The sequence below is a fragment of the Copadichromis virginalis genome, linkage group LG2 (genome assembly GCF_057382275.1).
Source record: "Copadichromis virginalis isolate Kocher_CV1m ecotype Utaka linkage group LG2, C_Virginalis_male_GT1.1, whole genome shotgun sequence".
Lineage (NCBI taxonomy): Eukaryota > Metazoa > Chordata > Actinopteri > Cichliformes > Cichlidae > Copadichromis > Copadichromis virginalis.
In genome coordinates this window covers 32,116,667-32,137,926 of record NC_140619.1, presented here as the reverse complement: position 1 = coordinate 32,137,926, position 21,260 = coordinate 32,116,667, and the positions used below count along the sequence as shown (strand labels likewise).

The following is a 21,260-nucleotide window of genomic DNA, read 5'->3' as shown; positions in this document are numbered from 1 at the left end:
GTTAGGGTCAGGGTCTAACAAAAAATTATCAATGCTTTACATTTTACATCCACAAGAAGCTAGTATAGGTTATCAACAAAAAGGTCTTGGGTTCAAATTTCTGTGTTGGAGTTCGTGCATTCTCTCTGTTGGTGTTAATGGGACTGGCAGCCTGTTTGCGGTGCACTCCTCCTCTTGCACCCATGATCCAGAACTTGATAAGGGAAAGAATTTATAGTAAAGTATGGATTTTATACCTTATGTAGTATTTTTGTTTTGTTTGTTTCTTTTTTTAAAGTAAAATCATGTGCTGTGCAGCAACTTTTCGACCCAGTATGGAGGAGAGGGAAAAATGTGAACTCAAAAACCGCTTTGATGCAGGAGCTTTTTCAAAATCTCAAACATACAAATTGAAGGAAGCACTGGAGTCAGGAATACAAAACAATAGAAATCTGGGGTAAATCACGGAGGGGAAAGACACATTAATGCTATTTTCAAACAATTTTAAAACAGTGAGAGAGATTATTCACAAGTGGAAAACATCCAGCAGTGGACGTCCCAGCAAACTCACCCCAAAGCCAAAGAAACTGTAAAACCCCCAATAGTTACATGTGAGACACCACAGGCATCAGTTATAGGCAGAATTTAGAAAAAAGACTGAACAAGCATAGTTTGTTTGTTTTAGCCCCAATAAACATATTCTAGAAACATAGTTTTATGTTAATAATATATTATTTGTACAGTAACATAGATAGGGAGCACATAACTTCAGGAAACATGGAGCAAGGAAACACACAGCAGTGTTCGAGGATGCGACAAAGGACCAGAGGAAGATGTAAACAGTTTACACACATGGTAATGAGGTGAGGGTTAAATAAGTGGGAGACACAGCAGGAATAAATCAGGGATAATGAGAGGGCAGTTAAACTTGACAAAGTGATATAAGATGAAACACAGAGATGGGATTTGACCAGATAGGGAGAAAATAAGCCAAGCAAGGAATACAATATGAACTAAAACCAAGAACAGAATTAGAGGGAAGAACCAAATGCAAAGAAACACAATCAGGAAACATTATTTTAAAAAGCCCAAAGCTTGGAACTGGGTACTTGACTCAGGAACCCGAATACATGGACAACTGTTCAAAGAACTGCAAAAGTTAAAAGAAGACATATTTAATTCAAAATTCATCGAAAGCTTTCTTTTTTGATATTTAGTAATTGTTTGGGAGGTTTCCCAGTTGACTCCCTCCTGCTTGGCAGCTCTTCGTCTAGTGAAACTCCCACAGGCAGTAGGAACATTGATGTTCAGTGTGTGAACTCATAGGCAGCCTCTCTCTCTTTCGTTGTTTCCACTTAAAATGATTTATTCATTCAGTCTTGCTTTTCTGTTCAGGAGGAAGGCTTTGCTGTCCAGCAGGCTCAGGTTTTCACGTGCTGGTTAATAGAAGCTGGCACTGCTGTGTAGCAGCACTGCAAATGATGTTTGTCAATTATGGATGTGATAGGTTTGCTTTCCTGTTGACTGCAGCCCTGCACTCTCAACCATTCGACTGAATTCTTTTGCAGGGTAAATATCCAGCACGCAGTGGGAGGAAATTAATCGGCTCCATCCTTCTGAAATTCTTCCCCCATACATTTCATTTCCTTCCGGCCTCCTTTGACGTCAGGGTGTGAGTCTCGGTTCATCCTCTGCAAATACCACGTGTGAAGGTGAACGTCAGCAAACACGACGGCAAAACGCAAACTAAAACGCCAACTCATTCGGGCCAACACGCAGGCTTATTCAAGACAAGCATAGACAGCCACGTGGAGGATACTGTCAGGGAGAGAGAAGTGCCGGAGCGATGGGTTTCAGACAAAGACTGAGTGACAGCAAATTAAAAAGATGCAAACACACAAAAGAGAGGAATAAAAGCAGAGGCAGCAGAAGTTAGATAGAGAGTTGGGGGAGAATGAGTGGGCACACATCATCAAAGTCTGACGATCAGAGAAATTCTGGCTGTTAATGGCTTGGTTCCTGCACCGGAAAAACACTAAATATGTCCCATGACCACCCAGGCAGCTGCTTTCCGCCATGGAGGGCAACCGCCCACAGTTCTGCCATGAAATTGGGACTTGAGAATATGGGAAGGGTAATTACATTGGTCACGATGAAAGTTTTTCTGCAGGTGGTTATCAGTGGCAGGAAAAAGCTGAGGGGAGTAATTTAATACTGCTATCTCATCTCCTCTAACAGTAGCGTGAAACTGTGACACACAGTAAAAAGTCCTTTTACATAACCAAAGCTCAAAACTGCCTTTAAAGTAGTTTTGTCACAGTTATACTGTGAAATACTTTCTGACCTGGTAACTGACTGCATCTAGACATATTGTAGATGTATTTCCTTTGAACATAACAGCAGAGACATTTCTTATAATAATGAAAGTAATTAAGAAAACACATGAATACTCTATAAATGGAGTTTTAAAAAAAAACCTTAAACTTACAAAAAATCCTTATTTTCTCTCTTTCTTGCATTCAAAAGTATAAAGTATTACTTCTCAGTTCAGTATTCAACAGCAAATTTTAATGAGACATACATTCACCAGTGATTTTATTAGGTACTTCAGAAAGGCCTTAATTCTTTGTGACATAAATTCAACAAGGTGCTAAAAACATTCATCAGAGATTCTGGTGCATATTCGCACGACAGCATCACATAGTTGCTGCAGATTTGTGAGCTCTACATGCATTAATACACTGAACTGCTGTCATGTGATTGACTGATTAGACAAGCAGTTGAAAAGGCATACCTGAAAAAAGGCACCGGTGAATACATATAACTCACTAACTCATTAAAACAGGGCCTTTTGTATTTTCTTATACCACATAATGTTTTTTTCACTCATACTTAATTCTTATAAATATATGCTGCATGATTAAATATGAAAGATGATGATTACATGAATTGATTATATTAAGAGGCATTTAAGTCTTACACAGACATTTACAAATAGAAGACACAAATATTTACTGTAACTTTTTCCTGTTTTTCTTCCATGTCACATTGGCAATGAATTAGCTTAGCTTAACTAGCTAGCTAACTAACCTAAAAAACAAACAAGAAACCAAAACAAGGTGAAATATCCACATTGCCTCTGCCTAGGGGTGGGTTTTGATTATCTATTTATCGATTAAAATCGATTCCGGCTTGGATAACGTGATATCGATTCATTAAAATCCTAAATCGATTTTTAAATATAAATTTATTTTGCCCGAAATGCCAGAATCTCAGGTTAAACCTCACGAAATTTCTACAACCACCAAACAGCTAAAACAGTCAGTGAGAGCAGGTACACGGATTCTGCACAAAGACGTAAACACAAAACGCGGACCCAAGGCATCCAAATCAGTGAGATGTCGCCTTTCTCACCCGACGGCCTGTACACAGACGCAGACACGCCGTGGGCGCTGAAAGCCGACAGCTCACTGATTTTGAAGCGTCAGCGGGCGCTTTTTGTTTACCTCCTTTTTGCACTAGATTCTGAAGCTGCAGGTTTTTATCTCTCTCCAAACAATATTGACTGAACCAGCAGCCAAAGATGATCCAAACTACTTTTTTCACATAAACTTCGTCACCCACTCCTACTTATTACCCACCAGTCTATGGTGTCGGCCACTGTTTGTTTGTTTGTTTGTGTTTTTTTTTTAAACTTACTTCCGACAAGAAAGCTTAATTTCTGCTGTTCAATACTGAACAAATTTAAACTTTTTAAAATTATGCAAAATTGCAAAAATGCTTAGCTGTGTCTCTAATCAAACCTCTGTAACTTTGCTTTGCTTCACTTCGTTTTTGACTGCACAATGTATTTAAGGTCATCTGCTATAAAAACCCAGCAAACCGCCTTCGTGTTTTTCTGTGTTTTATCCTCAGTTACTTTGACACAAAGGAATCAGCTGTGATGGTTACACCTTTGATAAAGTCTCACAAGTGTCAGCTTTCTTTTTATAGATATAAAAATATAGAAATGTACTGACAAGTGATCAGAATTATAATATTTATGACTGTCTGAGGCAAAATTTCCCCGATTCGAATCGAATCGAATAAATTCGGGACCTTGTGAATCGGAATCGATTCTAGAAATCAGTGACGATACCCAACCCTACCTCTGCCTATTAGTAGGTTATTGAATTAAAAACAACAACCTTGTAATAAATCTCAAATGATTTATTTTTTATTTACAATATTTTACAACAACTTTAATTTATGAAGCCACGTAGAATCTTACCTAAACAGTATAAAATGTTCCTAGTTACAGGCTCTTAAGCTACATAGAAGTAAGTCCAATATTTTTCAAGGTTTATGGCTGTGGAGGTGTAGGAAGACAGGGACATCTATATATCAGAACAACAATCCCTGGCTCCTCAAATCTACATGTTGAAGTTTCTTGATGTATATCTGTGAGTGAGTGTCTGAATGTTAGACAAGGGACTAATACATAGAAAAAAGTGTTTGTAATGATGGGTGTAGTAAAAGTGCTTAAAAGTACAGGTTCATTTGCAATTTCTACAAGTTTTGATTCTGTTAGCTAAAAAGTCTGGGGAAAACAAAAATGTTAATTGAAAAGTAACCAAAGGTCTGACTCACCTATTAACACTTTGGAGGCCTCTAAATTTATTTGAAAATATTCATGGTATGAAGTAAAATTTCGCATTGATCTATAAAGTTTTAGTAAAGAAACAAATTTGCTGACTCTGAGGATTTTTCCACGAATGACCCAGTAACAAAATCCACCTACCAGCATCTCTGAAGCTCTATAATTTAATACTATTATTTGTTTTAAATAAATGTAAAAGCATGTGAAAATTGCTCGTTGATATTTTTTATTGAGTTTTTACTGAGTTTTCGCCTCTGAGCAGTTGCCAGGCAACAAGTAGACTCCAGGAAGTGCCTGGGCCTAGTCAAAAAAATACTCTGACATATATCGCTCTGTAAAGCAGTAAACACACATTTATACAGTGTTTCTAAGAATCAAACATACCAGATATGATGTTCTTACTAGTGATCTTAAAAAGTGCAGGTTTTATTCCTCAAACTTTTTAAATTATTACACACCTTTCCCCCTCTTTTCAGTCTTTGAGCTAAGCTATTTCACAGAGCTATCTGGGAGTAGTGTCAATGTTCTCATCTAACTTCCTTTCAGATCAAGAACAAACTTTTTCACAGCTGATATTTAGAATTTTTATTCCAGTAAGGGGAGATTCTTCCTTTTTTTGTACGTGCTTTTGCGCAAGTTCTCAATGGGAAATGAGCCAGCATTGGCACACCTGTGGAGAAAGGAGGACAGGTAACACCAGGTGTCATGTAAAGTAGTCAGTAATTGTTTATTTAGTGGAGAAAAAGATTCAAACAAACTTCTCAGTACTTTTAAGGTTCAGAGAAGCTATTCCCGCAGATCACTGGGAACCGCGGGGAATAGGTTATGTCCCTGGTGGGTAAAGTCAATTATAATAAAATGGTTTTCCTTTAGAGTCAGCAGGTGTCAATATCACAAAGTAAAGACGTATTAAGGCTACTTTTAAACAATTTTGAAACAATGAGAGAGATTCTTCACAAGTGGAAAACATCCAGTGTTCCCAGCAGAAAGATGGAACTAGCATAGTTTGTTTGTTTTAGGCTCAATAAACACATTCTAGAAAGATGCATAGTTTTATGTTAATATTATATTATTTGTACCATATTTGTAACATATGACTCATTTATTTGTTATCAAACGTCAGTTATTGGCTTACATTTTTATGTGTGAGGATCACAGGACTAACTTGACTTGTGCAGATTTTTCAGATATTCAGTATTTTTTTTGTGGTACCTTTTTTGTTATAAAAAAAGACAGTATTTGTTGTGTAAAATGCAATTCTTAAAAAACTGATTTTTGTCACTTTTCAGTGAATCTGAACTACAACCAGAAGCAACAATCACATATTTTAATATTAAAATAAAAACAAGGCAATCTGTGAAAGTTGTGAATAATTATTTACATGGAGGCCAACCACGAAGTGTGAAGTTGGAGGCAACTCAGCTAAACTTCTTTTTGTGTGCACATGTTGCTGTTTATGTACGTGCACGTGTCCTTGCACTAGCAAACAGATGCGTGAGTGTGTGCATCATCATCATCATTATCATTAGCATGGTGAGAGTATCTGTTGAGGGGGTGTGCTGATTCCGGGACACATCACATATTCATCCCTGGTGTGCTCCCCGTTCTGCCCTGAATCATACCTCAGCCCCTCCCTCCAAACACCCGCACACACACGCACATCTCGAGAGCTTATTCATCCATCTCACTGTATATGTAATGCGACCTGATATAGCTGCCTTCTGCACATGTTGAGAAAAGTGACTGGCTTAACATAGCCAAGGCTGGATACCTTGAACACACACTGCGTCTACTACACACAGTTATACAGATAATAAATATCCCCTCCCTTCTATAAACAAATATCCTCACTTTTGCACGACTCCCTCATTTTACTGGATGGAATATTCCATGCAAAGCCCTTATTCAATAGGTTATCAATTTCAGACTTGCTGAAAGACTTGTTGCATTATATAACTGTATGTCTTATGCTTTGCTACTCAGGTTTCTGCTCTCTGCTTTCATCTGATTAAGTGTTCGTGTAAATTCATTATTGATTTTTTTGTTCTTTTGCATCATCCTTAGAGAGCACTTAGAGTGAGATTAGAGCAAAGACAAGAACAAAGAAAACTCCCACTCACTTCTGTGTAATTATTTCTTTATTTTTTTAATAAAGCAAAGCACTTCCATAACAGTTTTTTAATTTTTCATCAAAAAAAACAGACTCTAACGAATGTCACAGTATGTCTCATGTTCTGTTCTGAAACTCACAGTCATCATCGAGGTTTGGTTTCAGATTTAACATGTGGGGCCGACGTGGACTGTATGTCACAGTTAGGCTTCATTGGTCGTAAACAACACACATACACTTTTCCATAAACACATACTGGGGTTAGAAAGGTTCAGCTTATAAAGAGAAGAGATGGTTCAGAGTGTAAATGCTGCATGCAGTTTTAAAATACAGTTCTTGGTCATTTTTTGTGTGTATGAAGGATTTTTTTTTTTCAGATTTCAGGTTAGAAAAAAAGCACATACAGACATGTAAAATAATAAAAAACAATATCAGGTATAAGTGTAATAAAATAGGACTTCTGGACTTCCACACAACATGCATACAGGCACTCACTTTTCTAAGATAGATGAAGATCCGTCTCTTCCAGACTTTTCTAGACTCTCTTATCTACATCACTTAAGTTTCACTCACACAACCACAACAGAAAATTGAAACCCACACACAAATCAGTTATAACTCCATGTCTGGGATATCGAAAACTTTTAGATTTATAAAGGGCAAAGTGATAATAGTGGAAATCAAGAGGTGCATATTTAATTTGCTTGCCATCCTTTTACAGTCTAAGCATCTCTTCTATCTTCACAAACAGCTGTTTACTACGATCAAAGTACAAATCCATCTAGTCTAAGATACAGTGTGCTGGATGCATATGTACAGTGATGGTGTGTGGTATGTACAGATGGTTTGCTGGCATCTCTGGGATCACACAAGGTTTTGAATCTGAAGGAGGGAGGTTAGTCACTCCTGGTTGCATTGAAGTGAACACCTCAAACTGCTTTACTTCTCTCCTCCTAGATCTCTCTTGTTAATCCACATCTTTATCCTACTTCTGGTAATGCCAAATAATCTTCCTTTAATAATGTTAGTGATAATTGGATGGTGAGTACTAGTTAATATAGAAAACAGCTGGATAGTTTTACAACGCCTGCGCTGTTTACAGCTGTGATAGAAAAAAAAAAGACATCTGGAGACCCCACCAGCTAACTTCGTAGTTTTCTGCCTTTGTGTTGTCACTGTCATTCAGCTCTGATGTCATCCTAAGCCTGTACTATGAAAGATCAGGTATTTCACGATCAATTGTGTCTGGCTCTACATCAGCTCAACTGACCTGGCACTTTTAAGCAGCTCCCTGCTGCCTTGCCTGTCTCCTGCTTCAGTGTAGCACCCCTTGCATGTTGAGGAGGCAACTGAAAGGACTCAAGATCCAGGTTTTTGTTAGTATTAGAAAGAGGAGAGGGAGAAATCAGAGAAAGAAACAGGTAGAAAGGAGAAAGGAGTTCAGCTGAAAAGGAAATGGAAGGAGAATAAGAGTATGGTGAGGGTGAGGAGGTGGAGTGGGCGTGGAGTGATGGCTAGGGAGGAGAATGAGGGGAAGGCTTGGTCGTCATAGCTTGGAGCACAGTCCAGCTCAACACAGCGGACAGAGGAATCTTCATTGCCATAGTTGGTCCAGTATTCTTCTTGGTCGAGTTTGGGGAGGGCTGCCTCATCAGCTGACAGTTCATACTTGGAGGGGAACTGAGGCTTGACCGCAGGGAAAGGGAATGACTTCACTGTTTCTGAGCTCTTCTGGTACAAGGACTTTGATTTGGATTCGGGTTTGTTCTTGGAGAACCACCAGCGGGTCTTGGTACTGAAGGTGGTTGTGGTGGATCCAGCCAGAGAGCCGGGGTCAGGAAGAGGGCAGAGAGCGAAATCCATTTCTCGGAGGAATCGGAGGTCCTGACCACGACGTGTAGATGGGGAAGTGCACACAAGGTCAGATGAGGAGATGCGGGCCTTGCGGAACCACTCCCAAAGGGGACGTGCCTCACAGCCACAGGACCAGGGGTTACCATTGAGGCGGAGGAACTGGATGTCTTGGACATCTTTCATGGTCTGTCCTGGTAGCTCAGCCAGGGAGTTGTTGAACAGGTAGAGGATGGTAAGACGGCCAAGGTCACGAAAGGCCTTGCGGTTGACCTGCCTGATGCGATTGTCATGCAGAAGGAGACGGTCCAGGTTGACCAGACCCCTGAACACATTTTCAGTGAGGGTACGGATACGGTTCCCATGCAGGAACAGATGGGTGAGGTTGACCAGATCAGAGAAAAGGTCATCATGCAGAAAATGGAGTTGATTTTCCTGCAGCAAAGTCAAAATGCAACATTTAGTGCTGGGAAAAAAGTGAAAAGTAAAACTATAGACTGCATATAAAAGATACACATAGTCTCCAATGCAGAAGTGACTTAAGCTTGCAATCTGTTTAGTTGTCAGAAGGGGGCGACTGCTGGTTTAATTCTCAGCTCATTAGACACTTTTGTGATGAGTTTGTGGTTTCAGTCACTAGTTTAATGTCTTACCATGCAAACCATGATGTTCACATTACAAATTATAATCCCACTAAGACTAAAATAAATGATGATGGATTGTATATATATATATAAAAAGGCTACTTCGTGATTGCAAGTTGCTGTCTTAAAAAACTTGAAACTAATGATTAACATCATAATGTTTACATCTATCTTTAATATACAGTCTATGAGAAAGACTAAAGAAGCTGGGTATGGTGGTTTTTGTTAAAGACTGCATACAACAGATTCAAGTCTTACAACAAAAGGTCAAAGCTGATTTTGAATCCTGAAATCTAGAAATGATTGGAAGCTCACACAATGTGTGACACAAAAGCCGCCTTTAACGAATTACTGAACATCCAACATTTCTCTTTGAGTCAGCGATCAATATGAGCAGTAAAAATAAATAAATAAAAGAATATCTCACCTCCCTCTGATTGCAGTTATAATTTATGCACACGTGAGAAGTGATCTGTTTGAAAGTAGCTTTACAACACTGAGAAGTGACCTGCATTGTCTGAGTCACACTGAATGTGGGATGTGTTCTCTTTAATTCCCTCAGAAGGCTTCTTGGCAGGCAGTTATTGTCTGATTGGAAGAGAGTTTAAATTCAGGAACAGATGAGATCTCACTGTTAGCTGCCAAAAGCTGACAGCAACCAAAAAAATAATGCACATGGCATCTCTGCAAGCTAATTTTCAATGCATTAAAATCAAATCACTGCCTGTTATATTATATCTCTACTTAAAAAAAAAAAAACTATTTGGATCTATTGTACTGGTTTTGAAGTGATTTAAAAAGATGACTTTAGGTTTTCTTTTTCACTTATTTTAAATAAAATTAACTTAAGGATGAATATGAAGTGTTGTAGTAATTTTCCTGCCTTCTACAAGTGGTGATTGTATCACCATCCTTGCCATCTATATGTGTATTTTAAGTTTGGATTGATATTACTTCCTCTGACTTGTAGATACACTTGCTGAAAGTAAATGTGTGGACATGTGTTTTGTTTTTTCTTTTACAATTTATATTATTAGAAGATCTGTCAACTACCCACTTAGCTTACATTGATCATTATCTGCATTGAGTTTATAGTAATTAAATAAATCTATTGTCATATTGTAAATCTATCCTTATACGATAGTTTCAGTGTTTTTTAACTGCTCAATGGTTCTAATTTTCTTTGTAGATATACATTTCTGCATCTTTTTATTTTTACAACTTATTTTTGTTTGCATATAAATGCCTGTGGTGTGTGCAACTCACGCTTCAACACGTGCAATATGAAAGCATCAACGTGCGTGTGGGTGTGCAGCCTGTGCAAGCTTTAAATCAATTCTACAACACAACTAAACGTAGTAATTTTGCATACCCTTGATCATACCCATGTATTACTATCCAACATCTTACTGTGAACGTACTGGTCATCTTTTAGGTGTGTGTGTGTGAATGTTGTCTTTACCTGCAGATAGAGAAATTGCAGGCTGTACAGCTTGTGGAAGAGATCATGGGGGAGAGTGGCCAGCTTGCAACGATGCATATGCAGGCTCTGCAGCTTCTCCAAGCCCCTGAAGGCTCCACCTTCCAAGTGGCGCAGTGAAGGGTTGTCACCCAGATCCAGCTCTTCCAGTACCCTGAGGTTACTAAAGGCTCCGGCCTCAATCCATGTGATGTTGTTGCCATATAGCCAAAGCACCTGCAGAGGAATTCAACAGGACAGCAAAGAAAAATAAGAATAATGGCATGAGAGAGGAAAAATACATTTCTGCACATAATTTCTATAAATAGTGTTGTCACTCTGCTCACTTGTGTCTCAAAGCCAAAAGAGTCTGCGCGAAGCTCTGTGATGCGGTTGTTCTGGAGGAAAACACGTTGTGAGTTGTAGGGCACACCGGCCGGCACTATGGTGAGGTTCTGGGACTGGCAGCTGACCGTCATGGGCGTAGGGTAACACACACACAGCTTGGGGCATGCTGTGACCCCACCCGGCTTCACTACCACCAGCCACAGAATCAGCCATAGGGTTAGTCCACCTGGAAAGAGAAGAAAAAGGCAATGTTAGCATGAGAAAGCTGCAGGAGTAGCAGCTTGGAAAAACGTGCACATTGTGTGTGAGAAAGAGTGACTGGCAAAGAAAAAGAGATTGGATTCAGCTTTAGGTACCATTTCTTTTTCTTTTTGTCTGTCTGTCAAAACTTTTGTTTTGTTGTTAGTGATTCCTTTTAACATCGCTGTGCTCTTACCCGTGACCTGTTGATGGATTCAGAACCTTAGGTTTCATATATAATTCAGCAGCTTACATTACAAAAATCAATCACCCATTCATATCCACCTTATCACTTTACCTAAGTAGCAGTGGATTTTGTGACATGGTTACATAACCGTGGATTTCAGCAGTTTAGACTATAAATTAGCCACAAATCAAGAATCAAAATATATTTAAGAGGCAGAAACGAGAAGCATATTGCCTCCCTGTTACATTTACCCCGTTTTCTACTTCTCAGGCTGTTTCAACCAAATGGATGTTTCCGCTGAAAGGTTGTCTACGCGGAGGGCACGCGTAAAACTAGTAACCAAACCCGGATCAGTTTCGGTTCTTATGATTAATTTAGCAGCTTCTTGGCATCGCTCAGATTACGGTGCACAAAAAAGTGGGCAAGGCGGGAAAAGTACATGCGTTAAATATTAACGAGGTTCCTTTTCATCTATTGTGCGCAAGATTTTCCAGCGTCTCACCCCTGACCTCTTAACAAGTTGGACTATTAGCCGCGCTGGACGCTGAGAGACAGCTGGAACCAGAGCTCTGGAGTCAAATAGGGCATATGTCTTTCATATTTACACTAACGTTAAAGTAACAAATTGTGCGCGCAAAACTCATGCTTTTATCTCTCCATGCGTAAAACAGTATGGAGAGCAGAGGAAAAAGCTTTGACCAAGTAACTTTTTAAGCAGATCACAAAATCTGTACCCCAGAGTGAGCATCCCTGACACGTTTCTTTAACTCTCATAATATGAAGCTGACATATACAGTTTATATTCACAGTAAAATGATTAGAAAACAGTCAGACTGACTGCGCGTAAATCGAAGTCTACACTTTGTTTTTCTGTCTAACAAAGGCTGCTTAAACCCAAAATGACACGACAATATTCCCTGAAAACACTAAAAAAACTGAAACGTGTTCAAAGGTAAGTAAAAAGGTGTCAGCTATAAGCACATGAATGCACCTGTAGAATCTGCAGATGCAAAATGGTGAGGAACTTACCCTTGTAGTTGCGGGCGCTGGAGCCCCTCACGGTGCGACGAGTTTCCATCTCGAACCAAAGCCGAAAGCGAGTTAGCCTGCACGGCGTGGAAGTGCCTGCTTGATGCTATCTCTGCTGAGATTCAGCTCTGGTGACCGAGTCACTGCTGCTTCAGGCAGTGACGTACCGGAGTCCCGAGGAGCTTTTTATCCCCGTGGCCGGTCTTCGCCCACTGCCGTGGGTAGCGGAGGATCCTCTACGTCAGCCTGGGAGGAGGAGTTACCGGAGGAAGCGACTAGAAAGGCAATGGCAAAGCTTGCCACTGTCATCTTGGCGGCAGACCTCCACTGGCTGTCAAAAGAAAAATAATATAATTCAACATTAATCATTTATTATGCTGTGATAATGAAACACAACATAAACTAGAAATTTTATAATTTGTTTTTATAATTCGTTACATTTTCTTTCTGAGCATGTATTAAATATTCTAACCATTCCCCAACGTTTAATACAAATATCCAGTTTTTAGTTTAACTATTGCAATAATTTCTTTGTTCATCGTTTAAGACAACTCGCAGTGTGGGAGGATTGGAGGTGGATGGAGGTGACAAAAAACTAATTACTGAGAAAAAAGTAAGAATTATTGCTGCATGACTACTGCACATTAAACGAATTCGTGTGTAGCCTCGTGGCACATGTACTCTGGGGAGGTGGAGGTGGGAAAACTCATCTGGCCTTAAAGTCAAGTTATCGTTTCTCTTCTTCGGTGTAGGCCAGGCTAGAAAGAAGCCGATAGACGCCTACAGTTCAGAATAACAGATGAACATGAAAGGGAAACCCAGCGGTGGAGCGAAATCATCTACCACAGCATATGACCTGGTTATATTAGTGTGTGTGAAAGGGAGAGATAACACCACTGACATATCGTAGTAGTACAACACCAGCACATCAGGCTGCATTTATTCACACCAATCCTCTTTGCAAATGTCACATTTACCAAAGCAATGCATTATTAATCCTCCAGTGGACTGATGAAATGTGGATTTTCTTTGCGCTGTGGATGTGAATAAAGATGATGGGATGACTACCAGTAAGTTAACAATGACACAGGGACACAGAGTACCCATTTGACTGAATAGGTCCCATAAGTCGCATCCTTGAGCCAATTTGGCTGCAGAACAAATGATTTGCTAGAAAAGGCGCGAAGCAGCGCGCACGGGCGGGACGTGGGATGGATGACAGGGGACATGGAGCTTTGTTTTGTTTTTTTCCATGTGAAATTAACTGTGTCAGGGCAGGGGTGGGCAGAGTTTACTCACAAGTGAGTCCTTCCTTCGTGGCACGGGTCAAGCCCAGGTCCAGCATGATGCGCATCATCTGTTCCCCAGTGAACACACGCTCACCAAAACCTGCTCCTTGAAGGTCATTTGTAACTCCAAGCTGTGAGCGAAGCGCAGGCAATAAAAACCGTCTGGAGTCACACGATTTCTTGGCGTCGGTATAGTGATTGGGGGAGGCAATTCAACAAGGAGGCATTAGTGGCCTCAGCGGGGGTCTGTGGAATAGATAAGGTCGCGCGTGTGTGTGCACATGTAATGCACACAGGGTATTCTTGGCCTCAGGGTGAGTGGGGGAGGCAGCCAGCTCACCAACAAGTGTCCACCTTCAAGTGTGTGTCTGCCCACCTGCATGTGGGCGGCTCTTGGTGCCCCTTCTACAATAATGATCTAGTATCCATGCAGACTGAGACAATTTATGATTCATTCTTGTGTGTGTGTGTTTACATCGGCGCTTACCTGAGACTTACCTGAGTATGTGTGTGTGAGATGCCAAAGCTATGGCCCATCTAATCAGAACAAAATATTAAAGTGGATAAATGTATGCAAGGACATACACACAGGCACACATCTATCTCCATTCCCAGATACATTCTCTCACTTGCCTGCTGTGTCAAAGTGAATCACTGGAACGCTGGCATTTGAACTGGTGTAAACACAGCATGTTCAAAGGATCTGTCCTGATCCTAAAAAAAGTGTTGGTGACTCTGTCCATAACCCCCACTCACACATACAAACATACACACACAGCTGAAGACCTTGTGTGAGGACTGAGTGCGGATCTCTGCCCACAGGGTGGAAATTCAAGGAGAAAACTCCAGAAACTTTGCTTTCATGGCTTCGCTCTCTCAAAGTTTGTCTCATTTACGTCAGGCTCCTTGTATTTCTCGACCTCTTGGTATGGGGGAGGTTAAGCTTATCATTAAAGGCATCTGAGGACCTAAACCCTGTGAGGTATTGCAAAAAGTCATTTGAATTGGTCAGCACAGCTAGTCCAAGAATCGTTTTCAAATCTCTGCCTTTTAATGCACTGTGAACTTGAAAGAAATGTATGAATCAGACAAAATGTGGGTGTCTTTTGGGACAGAAAAGGTCTGACAAGACTTAGCTAACAAGACAATGAATCATTTGATATTTTGTTTCAGTGTCAGTGGAGAAGCTTCAGCGTGTAAAGTTCATGTTTAGTTGTGTAATTAACGTGATGTATCTGAAACCAAATTCACTGCAAAACTGGGAGACGCAAAATAAGAGAAATCTAAAGTGTAGTTGTGTAACGTGTGCTTTAGTCACTGATAACTGAAGTGGAAAGTGGCCCTCTTTAGGACTAAAAGTATGTGGACATGGAACAGGCCAAAATCATGACTTCATCTCATACAAACATAAGTAATTACTTTTACTTTTATTACTCTGGTTTAAAAACCTCTGTTTAAGCCTTTGCAGAAAATCTTAAGGAATTTGTTTTCATTCAGCTTCACAAAGCTGTTAGGTGATAACTTCTCACCCTCACTCTTTTAGTTCCAAAAGCATGAGGTTTAGGCCACAATGATTATGTTTAAAACAAGACAGACACAAACTGTGGCACGCAATAGGCCTCTTCTGTAGGAGATCAGGTGAATAACTTGGTTATCAAAAACTATCACCTTTCTTCACCTTGAGAAGCTCTTGGAATGCTTTTGTAATATGCACTCAGACATGCTTTTGCACTCTAAAGCTCTGTCAGATCAATTCTACATCAACTGGCTGAATCTGAGTACATCCCTTTATACGTCACAATTCATCCTGCTACATGTACCAGCAGTCACTTTTTGAGATATTTGTTAGCCAAGTCCAGTCTGGCCCTCTTATTCTTGAGTGTAACCAGTGGTTTGCACCTTTTTGTAGACCACCTGTATTTACATTCATGTGGGAGTCTCTTCATTGCAGACTCTGATAATGATACACCTTCTTCTACTAGACTGCTCTCTATGTTGTGAAGTTGATTTTTTTCAAGCAAGGAAATACATTTGTGCATCTGCACTTTAGTTCTCTTCTGTGGCCTTTCAGAACTTTGGATCTTAGTGAGATGACCAGCGAGTGATCTTGTCTTTATTTATTGAACAAGATTGTTGAGTAGACCACTCCTGTCTCTGGCAGGTTTGTAATGATTGCCTCCCTCACTTGCACTGATATCTCTTGGTTTTTGTTTATCTTTTGCAGTTTTATTTGATAGTTTAGTTTTTGTTCATCATTCATTTTGGGAGACAAAATCCTTTGGCCCATGGTGTGGCTGGACCCAGACTCCTTCCATCTTTTTGTTCCTTTTTTGCAGGAAAAGGAACAAGAGTTTCTAACAAGAAATGATTCTTAGTGGCAAACTGAAACTGGGGTGTGGTTTTTTTTTTTGTTGGGGTCACTGAGATTAGTTGAGCCTTTGCTTGTTCCTAGTTGCGACCTACTAAAAATTGAAGTCAAACACTTTCAAATCACACCTCGAGTGTTTGATTTAAATGCCTTTGTAGTTTTGTACAGAGGCATACTGTTCATGGAAATACATATTCTGCACAATATATTATGCATGTAATGAAAACGCATACAATTCAAGTGATCAGCAACTTCAGATTAAATATACATTAAATAGAACCATTATACTCATTTCTATCTCAACATTTTTATCCTTGGATGGCAGTAAGCATGATTTAAACCTCATAACAAAACTAAATGATCTCATGCTCAGTCTTTTTGAAGCTCTTCAATTCAACAACTGTCTTGAAACAAGTCTTTTTAAGCTCCTCTTCCTGTAAGCCAATCTTTCTGTAGACTGAATGCCTCTCACAAACAAAAGATTTGAACAGCAGGTGGGTGGGGCTGTTGTGCTCACTGCCAGCGCTGTACGCCTGATATGACCATATTAAGGACATCTGCTGTCAGTGACATCACAAGAGAGACAGGACAACCTATGAGGGGAAAGTGAGGCTCGGATCTCCTTTTTCTGTGAAAACTGTGCTGTCGTCATCAACATATGTGGTAAAAATAATTTATGCCCCATATGGGTTTGCTTACTTTTGTCCAACTTGTTAATATTGTAGTTTGTTACTTGCTTCATTGTTGAATCTCTTTTTCTGAGGTCATCATTTTACCAAATGTGTTGATCATTATAATTAAAATCAATGGAACTGGCTGAATTTCAGACAATTTTTGAATAATTTCATTTTTGATAGAATTTCTAATCTCACATTGACCCTCTGAACTAAGTGGCATATACAAATATTCTATACAAATCTCACAGTCGCATGTATTTATACATTTGACAGATCAATTGAGCACCAAATGGAATGTCAGATTGGACTGGTGTGTCAAAATATAATAATAATGGATTGGATTTATATAGCGCTTTTCAAGGCACCCAAAGCGCAATTCCATTATTCATTTACTCTCACATTCATACACTACAGTTGTACCCAAAGCTGCTCTGGGGCAGACTGACAGAAGTGAGGCTGCCATATCGCGCCATCGGCCCCTCTGGCTAACACCAGTAGGCGGTAGGGTAAAGTGTCTTGCCCAAGGACGCAACAACCAGGAAAGAGAGCCCAGGGATCAAACCGGCAACCTTCCAGTTACAGATGCGCTTCCCAACCTCCTGCACCACGGTCAAGTCACTCACTTAAGGTTTAAACTCAGAAGAACAAACCAAACACACCTCAGCTGCTGCCCCTGGGAGTGAAAAGAGTGAGCTGAACGTGAGTGCAGTCCTTATATAATGTGTTCCAAGTGAGTTCAATTAAGGGACAAACTCCAGAGTCAACGAGTGTGAGAAAGTAAAAAAGGAAACAAGGTAAGTCACAAGGTAAAACTAAAATTAGAGAACAATCGTCTGTCACAATAAGATGCCACACATGACACACAAAATTAGTTTGTCCACTACAAGACAGAGGTGCACACCGGAGGCCTAAACAACAGGAGGTGTATCACTCCTCCTGGTTTCCACCTCGAGACAGTGTTTACGTTGCCTTTGGTGGCTTTTTGGCAGGTACTGTGACATTCACTGGTACCCTCACTGGCACACAAAACAAAACAACTGAAAATGCCCTTTTTATTGTTTCTTCCTGCACTAAACATGTCAACAGTATTCAAAAAAGATCATCATGTATATAGATTTTTTAATCATATATATATATTAGTGGTCTATCAATAAAATTAAAAAACAAAATAAAAGACTCAGCCTGGCTGCAGCTTGTTCCTATGTCATCCTACATCAGTCATTCAGTATATTCACTTTTAGAATTTATATTCAGTGTTAATTGTAGCCAGGCTCAAAGTGTTAATGCTAGCTTATTTTTAGTAAACAGCATTGTGATAAGCAAAACTAGGGTGGCATGAGATCATTATATGATGGCACTTGCCACCCCATGCTATCCCTGTAGATCCGCCCCTGGCCACAAGAGCCTCAATACTTTTAGTACAGCACTTAAATAAATGTACTTTCCATCCATAAAGAGTATATAAACAGAGGCATCCATCATTTTTTGGCCATGTCTGATGTCCCATTAAGAGACCAGGGACCTCACAGCCTTGAACAGTTTGTTTAGTGCTGCAACTCTAAGCTCAGAGTAGATGATGGAGCCTGATGAGACACTTATTCATTCAGTTTCAGGCATAAACTGTTTTCCTATTAGCTGCCATAGCAGATGGGAGACAGCAGATAAAGGCTGACAATGTGAGGCCTTAACATGTTTTTCTCTTGTTGGACCAATCACAGAGAGCGACACAATTTAGTTGGCACAGCTTGAGGTCGCCTATTAAATCTGTGTGTTCATATAAGACATCCTCTGTCTCGAGAACATATTCATATTGATTAGTGCACACAATTCACCTCATTAACAGACAACCTTATTTTTTATCTTCCACTCCTCCCGCTCTCGCTCCTATTTCTGTCACTCATTTATGCAAGTCTGTATTTTTAATTTGGCGAGATGCTGAGGTTGTGATCATCAATGACGCAGATGCATGGATGCAAGGGAAGAACCTGTCACCATGTGCATACACACTGCGTACACACACACACACACACACACTTGATGTGAAAGACTTTGTTCAGTAGCATCAAGTTTTATTTTTAATTTCAGGGCACAGCAGGTGTGGGGGAGTGTCCCTGTTATTTCAGGTGCCAGAGATTTTCCCCAAGTATTCTTACCCATCTGAAATCTCAGCACTTCCCACAAAAACATGGCAACTGCCACCCGGATTGCCAACAGTATGAGTATGACTGGAGAAGTCATGCTGTCCTCCAAGGCTGCCGTGAATCCTGCAGGTGTGAAGTGATATCAGATCTGTTTTCAACAGATTGAGCACAACACTTCTCTGACATTAACAAACTCTGGTTTGTTTCATGCAAACATGCACCACCTTCTTCTAAAGATGGCAACTACATTGCTCACTCTGCCGTTTGACCTCTGACAGTATCCTCGGGGCTTCAGGATGTGTGCTGGCAGCAGGTAATGCATGGTCTACCCTTACAGGTCTGATGAGCTCACTATTTGTAATTCTATTTTATGCTGTTCTGTCACATATTGTGCTGGTCACATATTTTGAGCACGTCCCAAATTTCTGGATGCATCTCATCCAAACAGAGGCCGTTTGAAACCAAGGATTCATAAAAGTTCTTACACACAAACTGGTTCACACCTGTTAGCTTTGATGTTTTAAATTAGCAGAATAGGCAGCTTTTATTTAATCCCAAACTGGGAAATTCACTTGTTACATACAGCAGCACATGGACAGGAAGAAAAAGTGAATTAGATTTAAAAATAAAAATGGAAAAAATAAATGAAAACTGTGCACAAAAAGCCAAAATCCTATACTATGTACAAATGGTTACTATATACTGTAAGAATCTGTCTCATTTCATGTTAAAACCCTTCACTTGTCTTCTGTTTGGACTAACAGCATTCTTTCCAGGTGTGTAGTCTTGAGATCGATTTCCTAATGTTAGTCTTTAATTCTGCAGCAGCAAACTGAAGATCTAATATTCAGTTTATAAAGCTGTTTAATGCATCATGAGTTTTATAAACAGAACAGCAACTTTGCAGCTCTCTTTCCTCAAGTGCACAGCAGTGACAAGCGAATTAAGGTAGCATGCTTTGAAGCTAAAACACATAATGATCTTTTTGCTGTCAGGCAACCACAGAGCCATCGCATGTGAAAAGCCTCAATACTTCATGTTTTTACACATGGCAATTCCACCTCCTTAGCCTTTCAGTGCCATAGAGATGGGGAGCACGCAACATCTGTCAAATTAAAAGAGAAAAATATGTGGAACAGAAGCCTCCTATCCTGGTAGATGGTCCTTTCTCCCATTCAACGCACCCACAATGATGGCAGCATGTTTAGTTTTTCAAACTTAAAAAAAAAAAAAAAAAAAGACTAAGGTCACACAATGACCCAGTCTTCATCACCATAAATAAACCAAACCTGGCTGAGCAGGTGCCAATTATCTTCAGTGATGGTCTTCAATTATTCATTTAATATATCTAGTGGTTTATTTGTTGCTTTAAATCCTAAATAATGTATAATTATATCTCACACACACACACACACACACACACACACACACACACCCCTTTAGAAACATATTGCAATAATACATCATTTGGTCAAGTATTCAAGCAACAGACAAAACATTCAATAAATCAAGGACAAAAAGCCACTAATTGTCACATTTATTGAAATATAGTATTGGATATGTGCATGTAAAATATACATATACTGGACATGTCTCATAGGTTTCTTTACATCATAATTGCACTCTCTCTTTGGCACCTGCACATGAGGATATAACAGTTTCACCACAGTTAAAAACTGAAACTGCATTCAAGGCTAATATGAATTCCCTTTACTATACTATAGATAATATCAAAAGACTTTGTTGCTGAAAAAAAGAAGTTTGTAGGTTAAGACAGTGCAAAGTCTGGAGTAGTTTCTTTAGATTGCTTCCAAGAGCTCAGATTTATTTATTTTAAAGGTGGCTTTGAGCAGTCTAACCTACAAATAAAATGCCCAAGATAATGGTTTGATAAGGTATATTTATAAAAAAAATTAATTTGCACCAACAAGGAAACCCTAGCGTTACTATGTAAAAACTTGGCACATCTCGGCATGGTGAAGTGTTGTCATGATTTGTGACATTTTGACCATAGAAAAATGTAAATCTATTTTATTCCTACGTGCGATACATCTGGAAAACATCTTGTCAACAGCTTCGTTTTTCAGCCAAACAAAGATTCCAAGCACACTGGCAGTGCAGTAAAAAGCATACCTGATAAAGTGAAAAAACAAAAAAAGGCACAGTTGAGCACTGTCAGTCACTGACCTTCCCAGAGCCTGAACCTCACTATGAGGTAGTGTGGGATCATCTTGACAGAGAAAGGAGCAAAAGGCAGCCGATATTGAAAGAAGAGCTTGCAAAATATAAAGAAACGAGC

At 39.7% G+C, this 21,260-nt stretch overlaps 1 protein-coding gene across 1 annotated transcript; it reads right to left on the bottom strand.

The window, feature by feature from the left end:
* Positions 1-6,738: 6,738 nt before the first annotated feature.
* Positions 6,739-12,663, bottom strand: rtn4rl2b (reticulon 4 receptor-like 2b). Its single transcript, XM_085430272.1, has 4 exons — positions 12,487-12,663; positions 11,030-11,256; positions 10,686-10,919; positions 6,739-9,014 (listed from the first exon to the last, which is right to left on the bottom strand). The coding sequence occupies exons 1-4, from the start codon at positions 12,533-12,535 to the stop codon at positions 8,169-8,171; spliced, it is 1,356 nt and encodes a 451-aa protein (XP_085286398.1). The 5' UTR covers positions 12,536-12,663; the 3' UTR covers positions 6,739-8,168.
* Between the last annotated feature and the right edge of the window lie 8,597 nt (positions 12,664-21,260).

Bases quoted from the DNA above. Each gene is read 5' to 3' on its own strand.
- rtn4rl2b (XM_085430272.1), bottom strand. From the start codon at position 12,535: ATGGAAACTCGTCGCACCGTGAGGGGCTCCAGCGCCCGCAACTACAAG. The intron at 11,257-12,486 runs GTAAGTTCCTCA...TTCTCTTTCCAG, and splicing joins CAGCGCCCGCAACTACAAGG to GTGGACTAACCCTATGGCTG. The intron at 10,920-11,029 runs GTGAGCAGAGTG...ATTCCTCTGCAG, and splicing joins CTTTTGGCTTTGAGACACAA to GTGCTTTGGCTATATGGCAA.